We start from the raw sequence: 14,813 nt of genomic DNA on the forward strand, positions 1-14,813 counted from the left end.
TAGCAGGAACATCTAAATCTGCAATTCTATACATATTTGCCTGCAGTGGTGGAGCCAGGATTCGCATACAACACCAGCCTTTTGTATTAGCAGGGGTGTGGAACTCATCTGCTGTGGCCTCCCCTCCCTCAGAATCTCGGGGTGGGGGGGGTGGGGAATGAATTTTCACAGCAACAATATATTGTTTCTTGTTGTAATGCAAAGTATTTGGGGGGAGGGGTCTTGCATGAGCCATGAAGACCAGTTTTATTGATACAGATGCCTGCGATTTTGGCCTCTCCTTGGGCTTCAGAATTGACCACTACGCCACGTCAGTGAGCCCAGCTCAACTCAATAGGACTTATTTCTGTGTATAGGATTTCCACGGCAAAGGTATTTCGGCATCTTAGAGACTTACAAATTAGTCTTTAAATGTTAGCCTCTTTTGTATATGTTTAAAATTGTTTCTGGGTCACCTTTCATGCAGTGTGCAAGATGAAAGAAACAACAGAATACGATTAATTAAAGCTAGGGAGTATAAATACGATCAGCCACTCAAGAAGGAAGCAAAGGGCAGTGAAAACAAATAGGTCTTTGGAGCTTTTCTGAAAACCTGCAAAGAAGGGAAAGATGAATCCTTACTGAAAGCTTATTCCAGAATTGTGGGGCCACCACGAAAAAGGACCTCTTGCTTTTACTCATCAACCTCACTGCCTTTGGCGATGGGCGAGTGAGAAGGCCTCCGAGTGCAGGCAGGCTGGTACCCGTGAAGGCAAGTCTTTCGCCAAACTTGGGCCTAAACTGTTTAAGGCGTTAAAGTTTAAAGGTTAAAACCAGCGCTTTAAATAGGCATGCAAGCGCACTGGCAACCAGTGCGGTGGGCAGAGTTTCGGTGTCACGTGAGAACAGCCGGATGGCTGTATTCTGCATCAGCTGAAGTTTCCGAACCACCTTAAAAGCGTTTGTTGTTCTTGCTTTATTATTGTGCTGCTATGATCTGGGCTTGCAAGGTGGCTGGCTAGCTCACCCACCCAAAACATTCTGGCTTGGGTCCTTTCCCTCCTGCCTTTGTGCTACTGATTAGGAACAGGCCAACACACATTATATCTTTCACGCAAAAAGCACCTTAAGAAAGAAAACTAAAAATCCCTAACAAATAAGCCATTGATCCCAATATGTCACCACGGCCACTCTCTCTATCCACCACCCACAATCCATCTGGCTCATTTGCACCCAAAGAGCTTTTAGAGAGACTCGGTTTATAATTTTAAATCCCAGACGCGTGGATTCTTCGTTTTGTTCACTTTAAAGTCCAACCAGCTAAAATGTTGTGGATTTCTTGCTATTTAAGACATCCAGGTCCAAGTGGAAACTGGGCCGTGGCGTTGGCTTTTCTCAGTACCAAGCCCCCACAGACATTGGCACGAAGAGTGAACTGAGGCCTTTGGGCGTCTTCTTGTGCCTTAGCAATTTGGGATGGATGTGTCTCTTGCTGGGCCTTGTGGAAGGAGAAGGTGATGAAGAGGCACACGCTCCCCTTGCAGAAGCTAGGGAGACTGTAACGAATAGCTAATCTCTCACACGGATGCCTGATGCCCCATTTAGTCAATGACTCTTTCAGTATATCCTAATAGCTGGCGGTGCTGATACACCTATATGTGATCGGTGTAATCCTTTATCACATTCCAAAGCTTGACTGGGAGAGGAGAAGGAAGGAAATCAAGTGTGTTTATCCTTGGCAGTCTTTGTAGCGAGCTTAAATCCCGGCTGAGTAGCCAGCAGCAGCTGCTCCTACCTCAGGATAGAGGCTTTTCTGCCTGTTACATCCTCGATGGGCTGTGAATCATCCATTATTAGGCTCGCCACCAGAGGGCAGCAGGAGCCAGGTTCAGGGTTCAAGCCATCATCCCCTGGAAAACCTAAACTGCTCCAGGGGATTGCCTGTCATCATGGCCAACCACTGGGCTTCAAATTCTCTAGATAAGTGAAGGGTCAGTGGTGGAATGCACCCTGCACCTAACCCGCTGCACCCTACCCCACTGCAAAACCCTTGACCACCGCAAACTCCACAGAACGAGAACCAAGCCCTTGGTCCTTCTTCCACAAGCTTTGCCTGCATGCAAGGACGAAGTTGAAAAGGCGGAACAGAGCTACAGCTGGGAGCTTTACACATTTTGCCCCCTCTCCAAACTCCTGGCTAGGGGAGTGGAGGAAGGCTTTAAATTGACTGTACAACACTTATGTAATCATTCTCTCCATTGAACCATTTCACTGAGTCCCCATTTTGCCTGTTGTTACGCAGCAGCCTTATGGCTTCCTCTTTGAGGCAGTTCTTTCTGCCCCAGTATTCCCCTCCTGAACCCAGGACTGCATCATTTAACTGTGATCTACACTGTCGAATTATATGTCCCCATTGCTTAACTGTTACAGCCTTCCTCAACCTGGGGCGCTCCAGATGTGTTGGACTACAACTCCCAGAATGCCCAAGCCAGCTGGCTGGGGCATTCTAGGAGGTGCAGTCCAACACATCTGGAGCGCCCCAGGTTGAGGAAGGCTGGCTTAACAGATAGGACAGCCAAATTCATCCCATTCAAAGTGCCGTGTTGGGAAATTCTGGTTGAAGCCAGTTCTATACAATTCTGGTTGAAGCCAGTTCTATACTCTCTCCCTCGTCTGTCCATTTCCCTCTGCCATCGATTCTCTACTCTTAACTCTGTTGCCAGTTCCTTAAACTTCTTTAACATTAAATTAATCTTCTCCCCCATTCCCACCTTCCTCTCTTCCCTCTCTTTGTGTCAGAACACAAGATTCCAGCGTTCGCACCATAGTTTCCCACTCTGTCCTTCGACTCTTGTTCCCACAGTTGTAAAGCCAACTGCCTAAACTCCCAGAAACCTTCCTTTAATTTCTCCCCTGTATGCACAGCTGACAATCTCAGGCCTCTGGGTCCTGGAAAGCAGAAGCCAGCAAACTCCCACCTGTCCTAGAGTTTCGGCTACCTGGGCGGTATAGACATGTAATAAATAAATAAAATTCCCCACAGAGCAGGAAGGATGTTTGACAAACACTGTTGTGTTTAGACTGTACTGCCAGGAGGTTTTTTTTTAATCTTGCTTGCAATCTATTTGGTTTGTTTGTTTATTACGTTCTGTACCCCCTTCCCCAATAGCCAAAATTCTCTGGGCGGTTCGCAATAAGTAAAACCACAAAACACGATATAAAATGTAAGTGCTTTAAACTACAGTATAAAAGTACTATTATCTTCCCTTGCAACCCTGTGCAGTGCTTTTGGGGAGGGGGAGCATTGCACAAGCTAAACCCCCGGTCTCCCCTTTTGCGGATTCCACAGCTAGGGTTTGAATGACAGACTTGATCGCTTGTCGGGGGATTCACCTTTCCTAAGCCTTGCAGGCTGCTTGAGCCTGCCTGCTCTTAGGGATATGGACTAGCTTTGCAACGGGTTTCATTTCACTATCCCTTGGCTTCAAGGTCCTTTGGGAGCGGAGGGCAGGCCTAAACGATGAGATGTCCAGGCAGCAAAACAAACGCAGCAACCCCGTCTCCTCCCCGTGAGCTTTGCGTCGGAGTAAAAGCAGAACGGCGGCGTCTTTCTCCTGACGCAGAATGAAGTACTTTTCAGATTAACGGAAGGGGGAGGAACCCTTCTGAAACTTGGAATCCACATCACACCGTATGAACCGGTGATATTAGAAGCTTCTTGGGATTATTTGACATCCTATATACTAAGAACAAACTCATGCTCCAGGAGTTAATCCTTATGGAGCCGAAACAGCAGTAACCATGCCCAAGGGGGAGGAACTCAAAGGTTTGCAGAAGTATATAACAAGAACCAACTAAACAAAACTAGACAAATCAGGATTTCTGCTCGAAGAAGCACGGTATCTGCTCAACGAGATCCTTTACGTTCAGCTACACTTGGAGTAACCATCACCCAAACGAAAGATAATCCATTCCCCGAATTAAGCATGTATTAAAACACCCGTGCTACACATCCATTCAGGATCGCTCGCAAAGGCAATCACACTTTTGGCTTCTGCCCCGGGGATGAGTATGTACAAAAGTTTTGCTTTATTGATTTAGAACTGCCGAGCTTTTAAATTACAATTGCACAGTGTTTGTTAAGCCACGGTGTGGCCCCGCACGTGTTTCTGTGCTGCGTCGTGGGAAGGCCAAGAGCCGCGGACATGCAAGTCCCTGCCAAATTGCTCGTGCTCCTCTCCTGTGCCACTCCACGAGTCTCCCATGCGCCTGTCCCATGCGGGGAAAACCCTGCAAATCCAAAATGCAGCTACTAGGGCTTTTACAGTTCTCGCATTAGTCAGGCTCCTGGGTACCTACCACCACCACCACCTTCCTCCCCACCCATTTTTTGGCAATCTATCCCGTTTGCTTGTAAAGCAAGACAAGCAGAAATATATGGGGGAGGGGAGGGGAAACTGTGGCCCTACAGATGTTGCTGAACTCCCATCAACTCCGACCATTGGGGATGCTGGTTGTGGCCCAACAACATCAAGAGAGCCACAAGCTCCCCACCCTTGAAATAGGTGGGCATCTTTTGCTTCCTACCTCGGGCTAAGAGCAAAGCACCAGGGAGCGAGGTCAGCCACCAAAGTGGGTCAGAGGAAGCTTGTTCCACTGGGGCAGACCGTGGCCGAGGAGGCGATTGGGGTGAGTGCAAGAGCGAGGAGCAAAAACTAGACCCTTCCTTTCTGTCATAGTCCAGAGGGGGAGGCTGGGAAAGGGAGGGCCTGCGTCCCTGTCTAGGAGTCCATCTTGATAAAGACTTTGGGCCGGGAGAAGATCTTGAGGGCCTCCTCAATCTGTGACAGCTTCTTCTCCAGAGTTACCCGTCGGTTCTGGACACTCAGGCTGTCAATTCGCACCGGAAGCAGCAAAAGGTCTTTCAGGAGCTGCTGCTGACCTACAGCAGAGGGGAGAAGAGGAGGAAGGGTGGTCAGGTTACAATTCAGACTGCCTGAAATTAAAAAGAAATTTCAACCAACTCATCAGCCGCATCGAACCACGAACAAACTTCCAAAGAAGCCAAGCTTTGCAGGCCAAGAACAAACCTGGTTTGCAATCTTGGCTTGTAAAGGCCCCGACAAGCCAGCATCCTGGACTGGATGACATGTTGAGTTTCCGATTTCTGCTTGGTTTAGCTTGTTGCGCTTACAGCAAGAGCCAAGTCAGCCCAAACAGGCTGTGTGCAAAAACAGCTTGTTCATAGCAAATTGGGATTCTCCTGTCTTACCACCCCATGTGAATGCAGCCATCATTTGAGTTTTGAAACCAGCTGTGTGGATGAATAAAACAAGAGCTGGGGGGCGGGGGGAGCGGAGAGAATTCTTCTTTTTAAGATAATGTTTGCAACAATATTTTTTAACCTGCTGTCCAATTAATTAGGGGCATCCTTCTGAGGCCATGGAGCGCTGCTGTGAGGCAGCCCTGGGCTGACACAACACGAAACTGCTCGGTACGTCCCACCTCCTACCCTTCTTACTTTTTTGGAGGTTGCTTAGCGTTTCCAGCCGCTGGCTCTCGGGCATCCGGGCATGGCCGGGCGGCATGTCGGGGTCAGGCATGTTCTGCCGGCGCTCTTCTGCCTCTTTGCGCCAGTGGTCCTTCCTCTCAAGCAGGCTAATAGCAGCAGAAAGAGCGCATCAATCAGGGCAGGAAGAGAAGGAGGGCAGAGAAAGCAAGGAGGAAATGGCAGCCTAGTCCTCAAGGAAAAGAGCACAGCCTGGCTTCCCCCTCTCTCCTCAAGCCCATGCGGAGCGGCCCAGAGAGGCAGCCGCATGCTGGTCGGCAACAGATGCTGCCTGTACCGCCATCACTCAGCCTTTCAGAAAAGGGACCCTGCAAGGAGGCTGCAGCCACAGGTAAGTAGCAGCAATATAGTGGTTGTAGCTCTCTAATAATCTACATTTTCATCTCTCTCGCTCTCTTCAATAGCCATTCCCAACCTGATACCCTCCAGATGCTGGGAGTTGGAGTCCAACACTCCTGGAGAGCAGCTGTTTGGGGAAGGCGGTCCTACAAGCCCATCAAAACCCTCCTGTGGGCAGAATTACATTAGATTGTCGAGGCTCTAGCAATGGATGCCATGACAAAATAAACAGGTGAGGCAGGAGCTGAGAATCTCAGCTTTAAATCAAAGGGACTAGGAACTTGCTCCAAGGAGTAAAAGAAAGCCGAGATTTCCAGGAAGCAAAGTTCAACAGCAAGCACGCATCACCACGCTTGCAGTTCAGACGGGCAGTTTTACTCCCAGCCTGGGGTCCAAAATCCATTAGTGCTTTTGCCAGATGTACTGCCGGGGTGACAGGATAGCACGCTTGGCCCTGCGAACGCACCTGTCGCTGCTGACCGAACAGGTGAGGGGCGGCGGGTTTTATACCTACTAGCGGGGGACGTGGCCTTTCTGCTTGACGTTGTACTCTTCCTGCTCCTTGCGCTTCTGCTCCAGCACTTCGGAGAGCGATTGCAGGGAGCGCGAGCGTTGCAGCTGGGCTCGCTTGGCGTTCTGGGCATTGTGGCTGACAAAATCCACCTCCCGGATCTGAAACGAGGGAAGGTGTTGGGGGGGGGGGGGAGAGTGCAACGCTGAAAGGCGGAGAGAGATTCCAGCGTTGGGAGCCCAGAGACATTGCCGGTTATGGCGTCCCTGGAAATGGGAAGTGGGGACGGGCTGGCGCAACACCGACTTAGGGGGCACCAGAAGTATAAAGGGGATGGCACCAGTACCAGGGGGCGCACGCTGTGCTTCCCCCCAGCTAGTCCCGTACCTCGACATTCCCGTTCTGCGCCTGTGTGGCTGCTGCGTCTGCCGTTGCACTTAACCGGGCGCAGTTCGGAGACGTTGACCTGCGGGGGTGAATTCCTGTGCCACAGCGAGAATAGGCGCGCAGGTACCTCTGGGCCTCTGGATTTGGAGGAATGGGGTCCTCCTGGGAAAGATAGAAGGAGAAAAGCAGGGAGAAGGTTGGGGGTGGGATTGCAGCGTGGCCGGGAAAGGCTCCCAAGTGCCCTGGGGACATCCGTGCCAGTGCCGTCGACAACTTAAAACTCAGCTCAGTCCTGCATTGCCACCGCTAATGATCACACTTTCGTCCTTTTGAAGTGAGCCATAAACTGAATCCGCCGAGGAGCTAGTCAGATGCTAAGCACCCCAGGGCCATCGGGCCAGGGGATCCAGAGGCCTGAATGAGAGTTGCAGCCCAGACTCTGTGAGGCCTGCATCTGCCTCCTGACTGAGATCCAGTTGGCCATGGGCATTCCGTCATCTTAGGGGGCGAGCGAAGCACCCTCTTGCATACACAGCGTATGAAGTTCTAAAGAGCCTACTGAGGACTACTCCTTCTCACTCCACGCTTCGGAGTCCTTGGCTTGATTCAGGGGCGGGGAACCTTTTTCCCGAGGGACTGCATTCCCTCGGTGCTGATCTACCAGAGCCACATGCTGGCGGGAGTTGGGGCTGAAGCCAGTGGCTGGTGGGCCCACAAGGAGGTGGCCATGCTGGCCGCAGCTGTCCCAGGTCTTAGAATGACACCTTCTCCCAATCCTTCTCCACGACCAGCTGGAAATTGAGCTTTGGGACCTTCTTCGTCTGCTCCACCTCTAAGTTATTCTCAACACACACAGCCAAGGTTCCTTCTGTGTCTCGGACCCTTTGAACAACTTTTTAAAGATCTCTGCCTCCTTCAGAGTCCCACCCTCCTTCTTACCTCCCCTTCCCAGTAACATGGGGTTTAGGCTGTAGAGGTGGGATGAGTGACACTCTATAGACACTTGTAGCGCAACATTACAGTTTACTAGTAAAGTAAAACAAGTCACTGACAACTGAAGGCATTCAGTCGGTTTAATGTCTTTGAATCACTCAGCTCAAAGAAAATGTAAAGTTGCAAAGTTCTTTTACCCTAAGCCGATTCTTTCTGCTCCTTCCATAAGCTCTGGCCTTTCTCTGCTCCTGGCGGGGTTCTCTCAGTCTTTTATACCCTCTTAATAAAGTTCCCACTTTGAGGAAACAAAAGTTAACTGGAGAAATGAAACTGAACAGGGAATGAACCTGAACTGGAGAAATGAACCTGCTCCTCTTCGGGATTCCCCTTCCCAGAAGAAAAACTCCAGGGCTCTAAAGGACTGGCCTTGATTACCTTGCCTCAGTAGGCCTCAAACCTTCTCGCACGTGGTCTCTCTCTCTCTCTCTCTCTCTCTCTCTCTCTTCTCTGCTGTGTGTTTTCATGCTTCGCCCAACCACAACTGAGCAGGAAAGGGAGCAATCAAAGGACAGCTTGGGATCGGCCTACCTGCAGCTTGGCCTTCACTTTGGACTCCACGTTCTCGTACTTCTGGGATTTCCACAGGGCCTTCACGGGCTTCGGCTGGCTGAGCTCCCGGGCCTGCTCCTTCTCTCGGCACTTCCTCTGGATCTCCCTCATGCGCCGCAAGTTCTCCTTCTCGTGGTCCTTGTGATCCCGGCCTGTGAGAGAAATAAAGAGACCGATCCTGGCTTGGTTGTACGGCCTGCATGTAACATTTCTGAGCCAAATTCAAACTGCTGGTTTTAACCTTACACGGCTCGGGACCGAAATACTGGATGGAGTGCCTCTCCAAGTGTTAATCAACCTCGATACTACAATCAACATCTGAGGCTCTCCCCGAAGTGCCTCCTCTGAGGGAGGCTTGGAGGAGGGCAGCAAAGGAGAGGGCCTTCTCAGTGGTGGCTCCCAATTGCAGAACACTCTCCCCATTGAGGTCTGCCTGGTGCCACCATTGTTAGTTTTGGGCCCCAAGTTAAGACTTCCATTTACTCCTGGGCATTTGACAGGCCTTTTAGTAACAGTTGTTTTATCAGGTCCTGGTATTTTATTGTAACTGTGGGGTGTTTTTTTTCCACTTGTTTTAAATCGATTTTAAAGTTGTTTTAAGTTGTTTTAAATGCATAGTGTTGTTTTTAGGCTTTTGATGGTTTAAATCTTTTGTACATTTGTTTTTAATGTTCACTGTTTTTAACCTTTGTAAACCGTCCAGAGAGCTTCGGCTATAGAGCGGTATATAAATGTAATAAATACATTTAAATGCTAACGTTTAAAGGTTTTATATTACATGTTTTCTGTGTTGCATTTGGGGGCTGTAATTTTTATGAACTGCCCACAGAGCTTTTGCTGTTAGGTGGCATGGAAATAAAACGAATGAATGAAAAGCACGGCGGCTTAGAAACCCAGCCCCAAACGCTGGCATCGGCAGACCGGCAGCTGCCCTGCTTACGCTTCGCCGTCGGCTCCTGGCAGAAGGAGAGGCCATCTAGCTGCAACAGGACTCCCACCGTGCCTTTCTGTCCCTTCTCCAGAATGTCCTTGGCGTTGGGCTTGATCCGCGGAGGGGGGCGAGCGAGGCGAGCGCTGTAGCATGTGGGGTAGAGGCTGGACTCCGGAGGGATGGGGCCAGGGAGCAAATCCAGCTTCAAAGCGTTCCCTTCCAACCTCCCTCGTGCTAAAAATACAGAGAGCGAGAGAAAGAGAGGGAAGAAAAGGGCTGTAGTTCCGTGCTAGAACATGGGTTTTTTGTGCAGAAGATTCGAGGTTCAATCCCCGACACTTTCAATTAAGCAGAATGCAAACTACATGGGAAGGGAAAAACCTCTGGCAAGTCACTGGCACTGAAGTAGACCAGGGAGAAATAGTCCGACCTGGTGGAAGGCAGCTTCCCAGGGTCCTGTTTTCCTAAGGGAAGGAGGAGAATTTAGTCTCTCAAGGTAAGCTCTTTTCCAGGCTCCCGTAATTCTTAATCAGTGCTTCTTTCCCAAGCCTGTTCCCAACTCAGCCTCCTCCATGACCAAGCAACCACCCTTCAGCAGGGGTGGGCCCACGCTCTGCAAGAGATCAGTTCAGACCTCTGGCCAAAGCAATCTGTTCCTTCCTCGGCAGTTCGCGGGTGGAGAGGAAGGATGGGGGGAGTGAACAGGGGTGGTAGAGGGCGATGCACACACAGACACAAAGAGAGAGCCCGAGAGAGAGAGAGAGAGAGAGAGAGAGAGAGAGAGAGAGAGAGAACACAAATGGGTGGTCGAAAGACAAGCAGAGAGAGAGAGAGAAAACAGGGGTGATGGAAAGAGAGAGAGAGGACACAAATGGGGGTGACCAACAGAAAGAGAGAACAGTGGTGGCTGAGAGAGAGAGAATGAACAAATGGGATGGCCAAGAGAGAGGGAATGAATGGGGTAGCCAAAAGAGAGGAGAGAGAGAATGAATGGGGTGCCCAAGAGAAAAGGAATTAATGGGGTAGCTGAAAGAGAGAAAGGAAATGAATGGAGTGGCCAAGACAGAGAGAGAACTTGAATAGGGTGGCTGAGACAGAGACACACACACAGAGAGAGAGAACAAACACAGGGGTTGCCTGCCCACTTTTCGCCCAGCAGTAGCTTTGCCTGCCACTCACATGTAGCCCCCATCAAATTCCCCATGAGGAAACACAACCCGTGACAGAAAAAACATCGTCATCCCTGCCCTATAGAATAGTCTAGTGAGTTTTCAGAGGATTCAACCCTTTGGAAAGAGATCCCTCAATTTCCTAGCTGGGCAGCAGGAGGGCCACACTTCCCTCCCCGCCCCCCCCCCCCCCGCCCCAAACTGAGCAAACTCATGACGCACAGAGCTGATCAGGACACGTGATAACCCTGGGACTGTGCAGCCCACTCACCAGACAGAGGGCGCCTGTAGTAATCCGGGCAAAGGGTAGGGTCTGGGGGGATGGGGCCTGTGATCCTGGAACGCCCCTCTGACATCTTGGCCTCGGCTCCAGGCCTGCGACTCCCAAACGGCAAGACTTTTCTTTCCAGGTGCGCTGGGAATGACTTCTCAGTCTAAGTCACCGACGATGCGTGACCAATATATGTGGAGAAACAGGGACCCCTAGGGAAGCTGCTACAAAGGAAAGGCAATATAAGAACCATCCGGCTGGATTAGACCAAAGGCCCATCTAATTCAGTATTCTGTTCGCACACTGGCCAGCCAGTAGCCCCAATGGGAAGCCAACAAGCAGAATATGAGAGCACAATGGAGCTGGTCTCTCAGCAGAGCCGACGAAGGGCCCATGCTTCCCACCTCTCCCTCTGGTGCAGCCTGATGGAAAGGCTAGCAAGGAAAACCCTCCCAGGAGACCACATCCAAGCATTTTCTGTGGGCGTTCAAGGAGACACTGTGTAGAAGCACGCTCCCCCATCAACACACTGCAAAGCTACACACAAAGCTCTGGAATTCTGCCTGCACCAAACAGGTGCAACAGCCATGGCTCCAATGCAATGCCAGACCTCACAAAAGCTGCCAACGCAATCAAGCAGGCCCAGAAAAAGCAAGAAAACCGCGTGAGCATCTGCCTCCTTTCCGGCACTTCCCTCAAGAACTTCTCCGATCCGATCCGAAACCATCATTCATCGTACTCCAGCACCTAAGCGAAGCAAACTCAGGTAGACTGTCACCATTTTCAGAAGAGAGGTAGCTGAAATCCAGAGCTAGAACAGAACCGTGTCATATCAACAGAGGCCAAACGCCTTCCTCACACCTCCATTAAGAAAAAGGAGGGGGAATAAAGCACTCAGCAAGACACTCTTGGCTTCATTCCAGGCACAACACAGAGGTGTGTTTATTCTGTCGGCTTGGAGGGCAAACGGCTGTTAGGAGCGAAGTACAAGCAAGCTGCCGGAAGGCCGTTTTGCCCTAAATCAGGGGACAGCAGGGATATGGAAGTGGAGGAAAGGAGGCCTTTTGAGATAAACCCTTGCAGTACAATCAAAGGGCAGGTGGGTGAAGCCACGGGGATGTAGCTAGAAAGGCGAACTCCACTTGCGTGCGAAAAGCCCATTTTGGTAGGCCTCATTTAGATGGGCCAGTGATGTCAACAGCCTTCTGAAACCTGGTGACCTCCAGATATACTGGACTGCATTTCCCACCATTGGCTGGGAATGATGGGACTTACAATCCAATACAACCGGAAGGCTGTGCTGCAACAACGAGGATGCTAAAAGAGACAATTAAGCACGTGCCCACAGTGATAGTCAGGGATGCAATCTCTTAAGACAGGTGAGGGGCTTGGAGTGGATGAACAGTCTTAAGCGTTCTAATGATCCGCACCCCAATTACCAGCCCACATAAGCTCAGGGCTGTCTCACACAGCTATTATTATTATTATTATTATTATTATTATTATTATTTATTTATATAGCACCATCAATGTACATGGTGCTGTACAGAGTAAAACAGTAAATAGCAAGACTCTGCCGCATAGGCTTACAATCTAATAAAATCATAGTAAAACAATAAGGAGGGGAAGAGAATGCAAACAGGCACAGGGTAGGGTAAGCAGGCACAGGGTAGGGTAAAACTAACAGTATAAAGTCCGCACAACATCAAGTTTTAAAAGCTTTAGGAAAAAGAAAAGTTTTTAGCTGAGCTTTAAAAGCTGCGATTGAACTTGTAGTTCTCAAATGTTCTGGAAGAGCGTTCCAGGCATAAGGGGCAGAAGAAGAAAATGGACGAAGACGAGCAAGGGAAGTAGAGGCCCTTGGGCAGGCGAGAAACATGGCATCAGAGGAGCGAAGAGCACGAGCGGGGCAATAGTGTGAGATGAGAGAGGAGAGATAGGAAGGAGCTAGACCGTGAAAAGCTTTGAAGGTTAACAGCAGAAGTTTATATTGGATTCTGATGTGAATTGGAAGCCAATGAAGAGATTTCAGAAGCGGAGTAACATGGTCAGAGCGGCGAGCCACGAAGATGATCTTTGCGGCAGAGTGGTGAACAGAAACCAACGGACTGATGTGAGAAGAAGGAAGGCCAGAGAGAAGAAGGTTGCAGTAGTCCAACCGTGAAATAACCAGTGCATGAACAAGCGTCTTGGCAGAAGAGACAGACAAAAATGATCGAATCCTGGCAATATTATACAGGAAAAAACAACAAGATTTAGCTACTGCCTCAATATGAGGAATAAAGGAGAGCGAGGAGTCAAATATAAAGCCAAGGCTACGAGCTTCCTTGACCGGAGTAAGCGTAACATCATTGACAGTAAGAGAGAATGAGAGATGAGGAGAAGGTTTAGGAGGAAAAACAAGCAATTCAGTCTTTGCCATATTAAGTTTCAAACGACGATGAAGCAGCCAAGCTGAGATATCTGAAAGACATGCCGAGATATGATTGTGAACATCAGGAGGAAGTTCCGGAGATGACAGATATAGTTGTGTATCATCGGAGTACAGATGATATTGGAGGCCATGAGATTGAATAAGCTTGCCCAAGGGCAACATGTATAAGGAAAACAACAACGGGCCAAGCACCGAGCCTTGCGGAACCCCTACTGAAAGAGGAAAGTAGGAAGACGAGCTGCCATTCAGGGCACACTTCCAGCAAACAGGATCACCTAAATCTCTTGCCACAAGCACAAACTTCTGCTTTGTGCACCACTCCCAAACCTACACTTGGAAGCTGTGCAAAAAAAAACGAGCTTGCTACCACTTGCCCCAGGCACGGCCCAATTCAGACAAGAAAAGGAAAGCACCCAGTCAGAAACAGAATGGTTGCATCAATTGGCCATTGAGTTGATGTCAGATGAGAGAGAATAAGAGATGCAGGTTGCTAGACAGCATTTAAGTTTAATCTATCCCATTTCCCCCCAATTGTAACTTACTTTGGCGCTAAGTATTACCTCATATCGAAGCTTGATGTGACTTTCTAAACCAGAGATAAGAATATAAGAACATAAGAAGAGCCATGCTGGATCACAGCAAGGGTCCATCTAGTCCAGCACTCTGTTCCCAGTGGCCAACCAGCTGTTGACCAGGAACCCATAGGCAGGACACTGGTCCAACAGCACCTTCCCACCCATGTTCCCCAGCAACTTGTGTATATAGGCTTCCTGCCTCTACTATCTCAAGAGAGGAGACTTTGGTTATGACCATTAAGAGAGCCAGTGTGGTGTAGTGGTTAGAGTATTGAACTGAAGGCTGGGGTGATCTGGGTTCTAGTGTCCACACGGCCATTAAGCTCTCTGGATGATTTTGGGCCAATCTTGGCCTTTAAGCCTAACCTACCTCACAGGGTTGTTGTGAGGATAAAATGGAGAAAGTGAGGACCCCATAAGCTGCCTTGGGTTTCATGCAAGGGGGAGAAGGTGGGATATAAATGCAATAATAGATGAAATGAATTAATGAAGTCCCAGAGTCTAAACATGAACTAACCCACCATTGCAGCCGGCATAACCCAGCGCAAGCAAAATCTGGAAATCCGTGGCAAGCCGTTCCATGAAGAAGCGCCACTGTCCAACCTCAGCAACAGGCTCTTCTCCCATTCCAACCAGTTCCCTCAATACTGGGCCTCCCAACCTTGTCTCAGGGAAGCCAAGTCCTCCCCATAGGATTATAAACAGACCCCTGCAGGATTACACGCTTTGGACCCGTTTCCCACAACCCCAATGGCCCACCAGATGCCCTCATGAGGGCCCAAGGCAGGACACGACCGCAACAGCTCGTTCCCCCAGCCCCAGATGCTCTGAGCCCCCTCACTCACGCGTCTAGGCTCCTGCAGCCAGCAAAACTGCGTGGCTCTCCAAGCTGGAGCGTGAGAGGGAGTCGAGTCCCAGGCAGTTATTCACCCCGCCTCCTGTTTCTAAGCAACAGCGACTTCCGGTCGTTGGTTGGGACCGGAACAGAGGCTGCTGGGAAGTGTAGTTTTCTCTCTCGTTAGCCCTAGGGAGAGCACCACCCATCTCTCCCGGGAGGAAAACAGCGTTTGCGTTCTTTCCGTGCAACTCTTGGGACTATGTCGTCA

The 14,813-nt window shown here is 49.8% G+C and overlaps 1 protein-coding gene across 4 annotated transcripts; it reads right to left on the reverse strand.

Moving 5' to 3' along the window:
- Positions 1-4,051: 4,051 nt before the first annotated feature.
- On the reverse strand, positions 4,052-14,606 carry ENKD1 (enkurin domain containing 1). 4 transcript variants are annotated; one of them, XM_063141229.1, is made up of 8 exons: positions 14,553-14,606; positions 10,699-10,922; positions 9,268-9,492; positions 8,307-8,479; positions 6,786-6,947; positions 6,402-6,559; positions 5,501-5,637; positions 4,052-4,921 (listed from the first exon to the last, which is right to left on the reverse strand). In XM_063141229.1, the coding sequence occupies exons 2-8, from the start codon at positions 10,781-10,783 to the stop codon at positions 4,761-4,763; spliced, it is 1,101 nt and encodes a 366-aa protein (XP_062997299.1). In that variant the 5' UTR covers positions 10,784-10,922; positions 14,553-14,606; the 3' UTR covers positions 4,052-4,760. The 4 variants fall into 4 exon arrangements, with proteins under 4 accessions (XP_062997299.1, XP_062997301.1, XP_062997300.1 ...); XM_063141231.1 differs by having other exon boundaries at positions 10,699-10,919; positions 14,553-14,574; XM_063141230.1 differs by lacking the exon at positions 14,553-14,606 and adding an exon at positions 13,675-13,781.
- Between the last annotated feature and the right edge of the window lie 207 nt (positions 14,607-14,813).

Source organism: Elgaria multicarinata, chromosome 14 (assembly GCF_023053635.1).
Source record: "Elgaria multicarinata webbii isolate HBS135686 ecotype San Diego chromosome 14, rElgMul1.1.pri, whole genome shotgun sequence".
In the NCBI taxonomy this organism is placed as follows: Eukaryota; Metazoa; Chordata; class Lepidosauria; order Squamata; family Anguidae; genus Elgaria; species Elgaria multicarinata.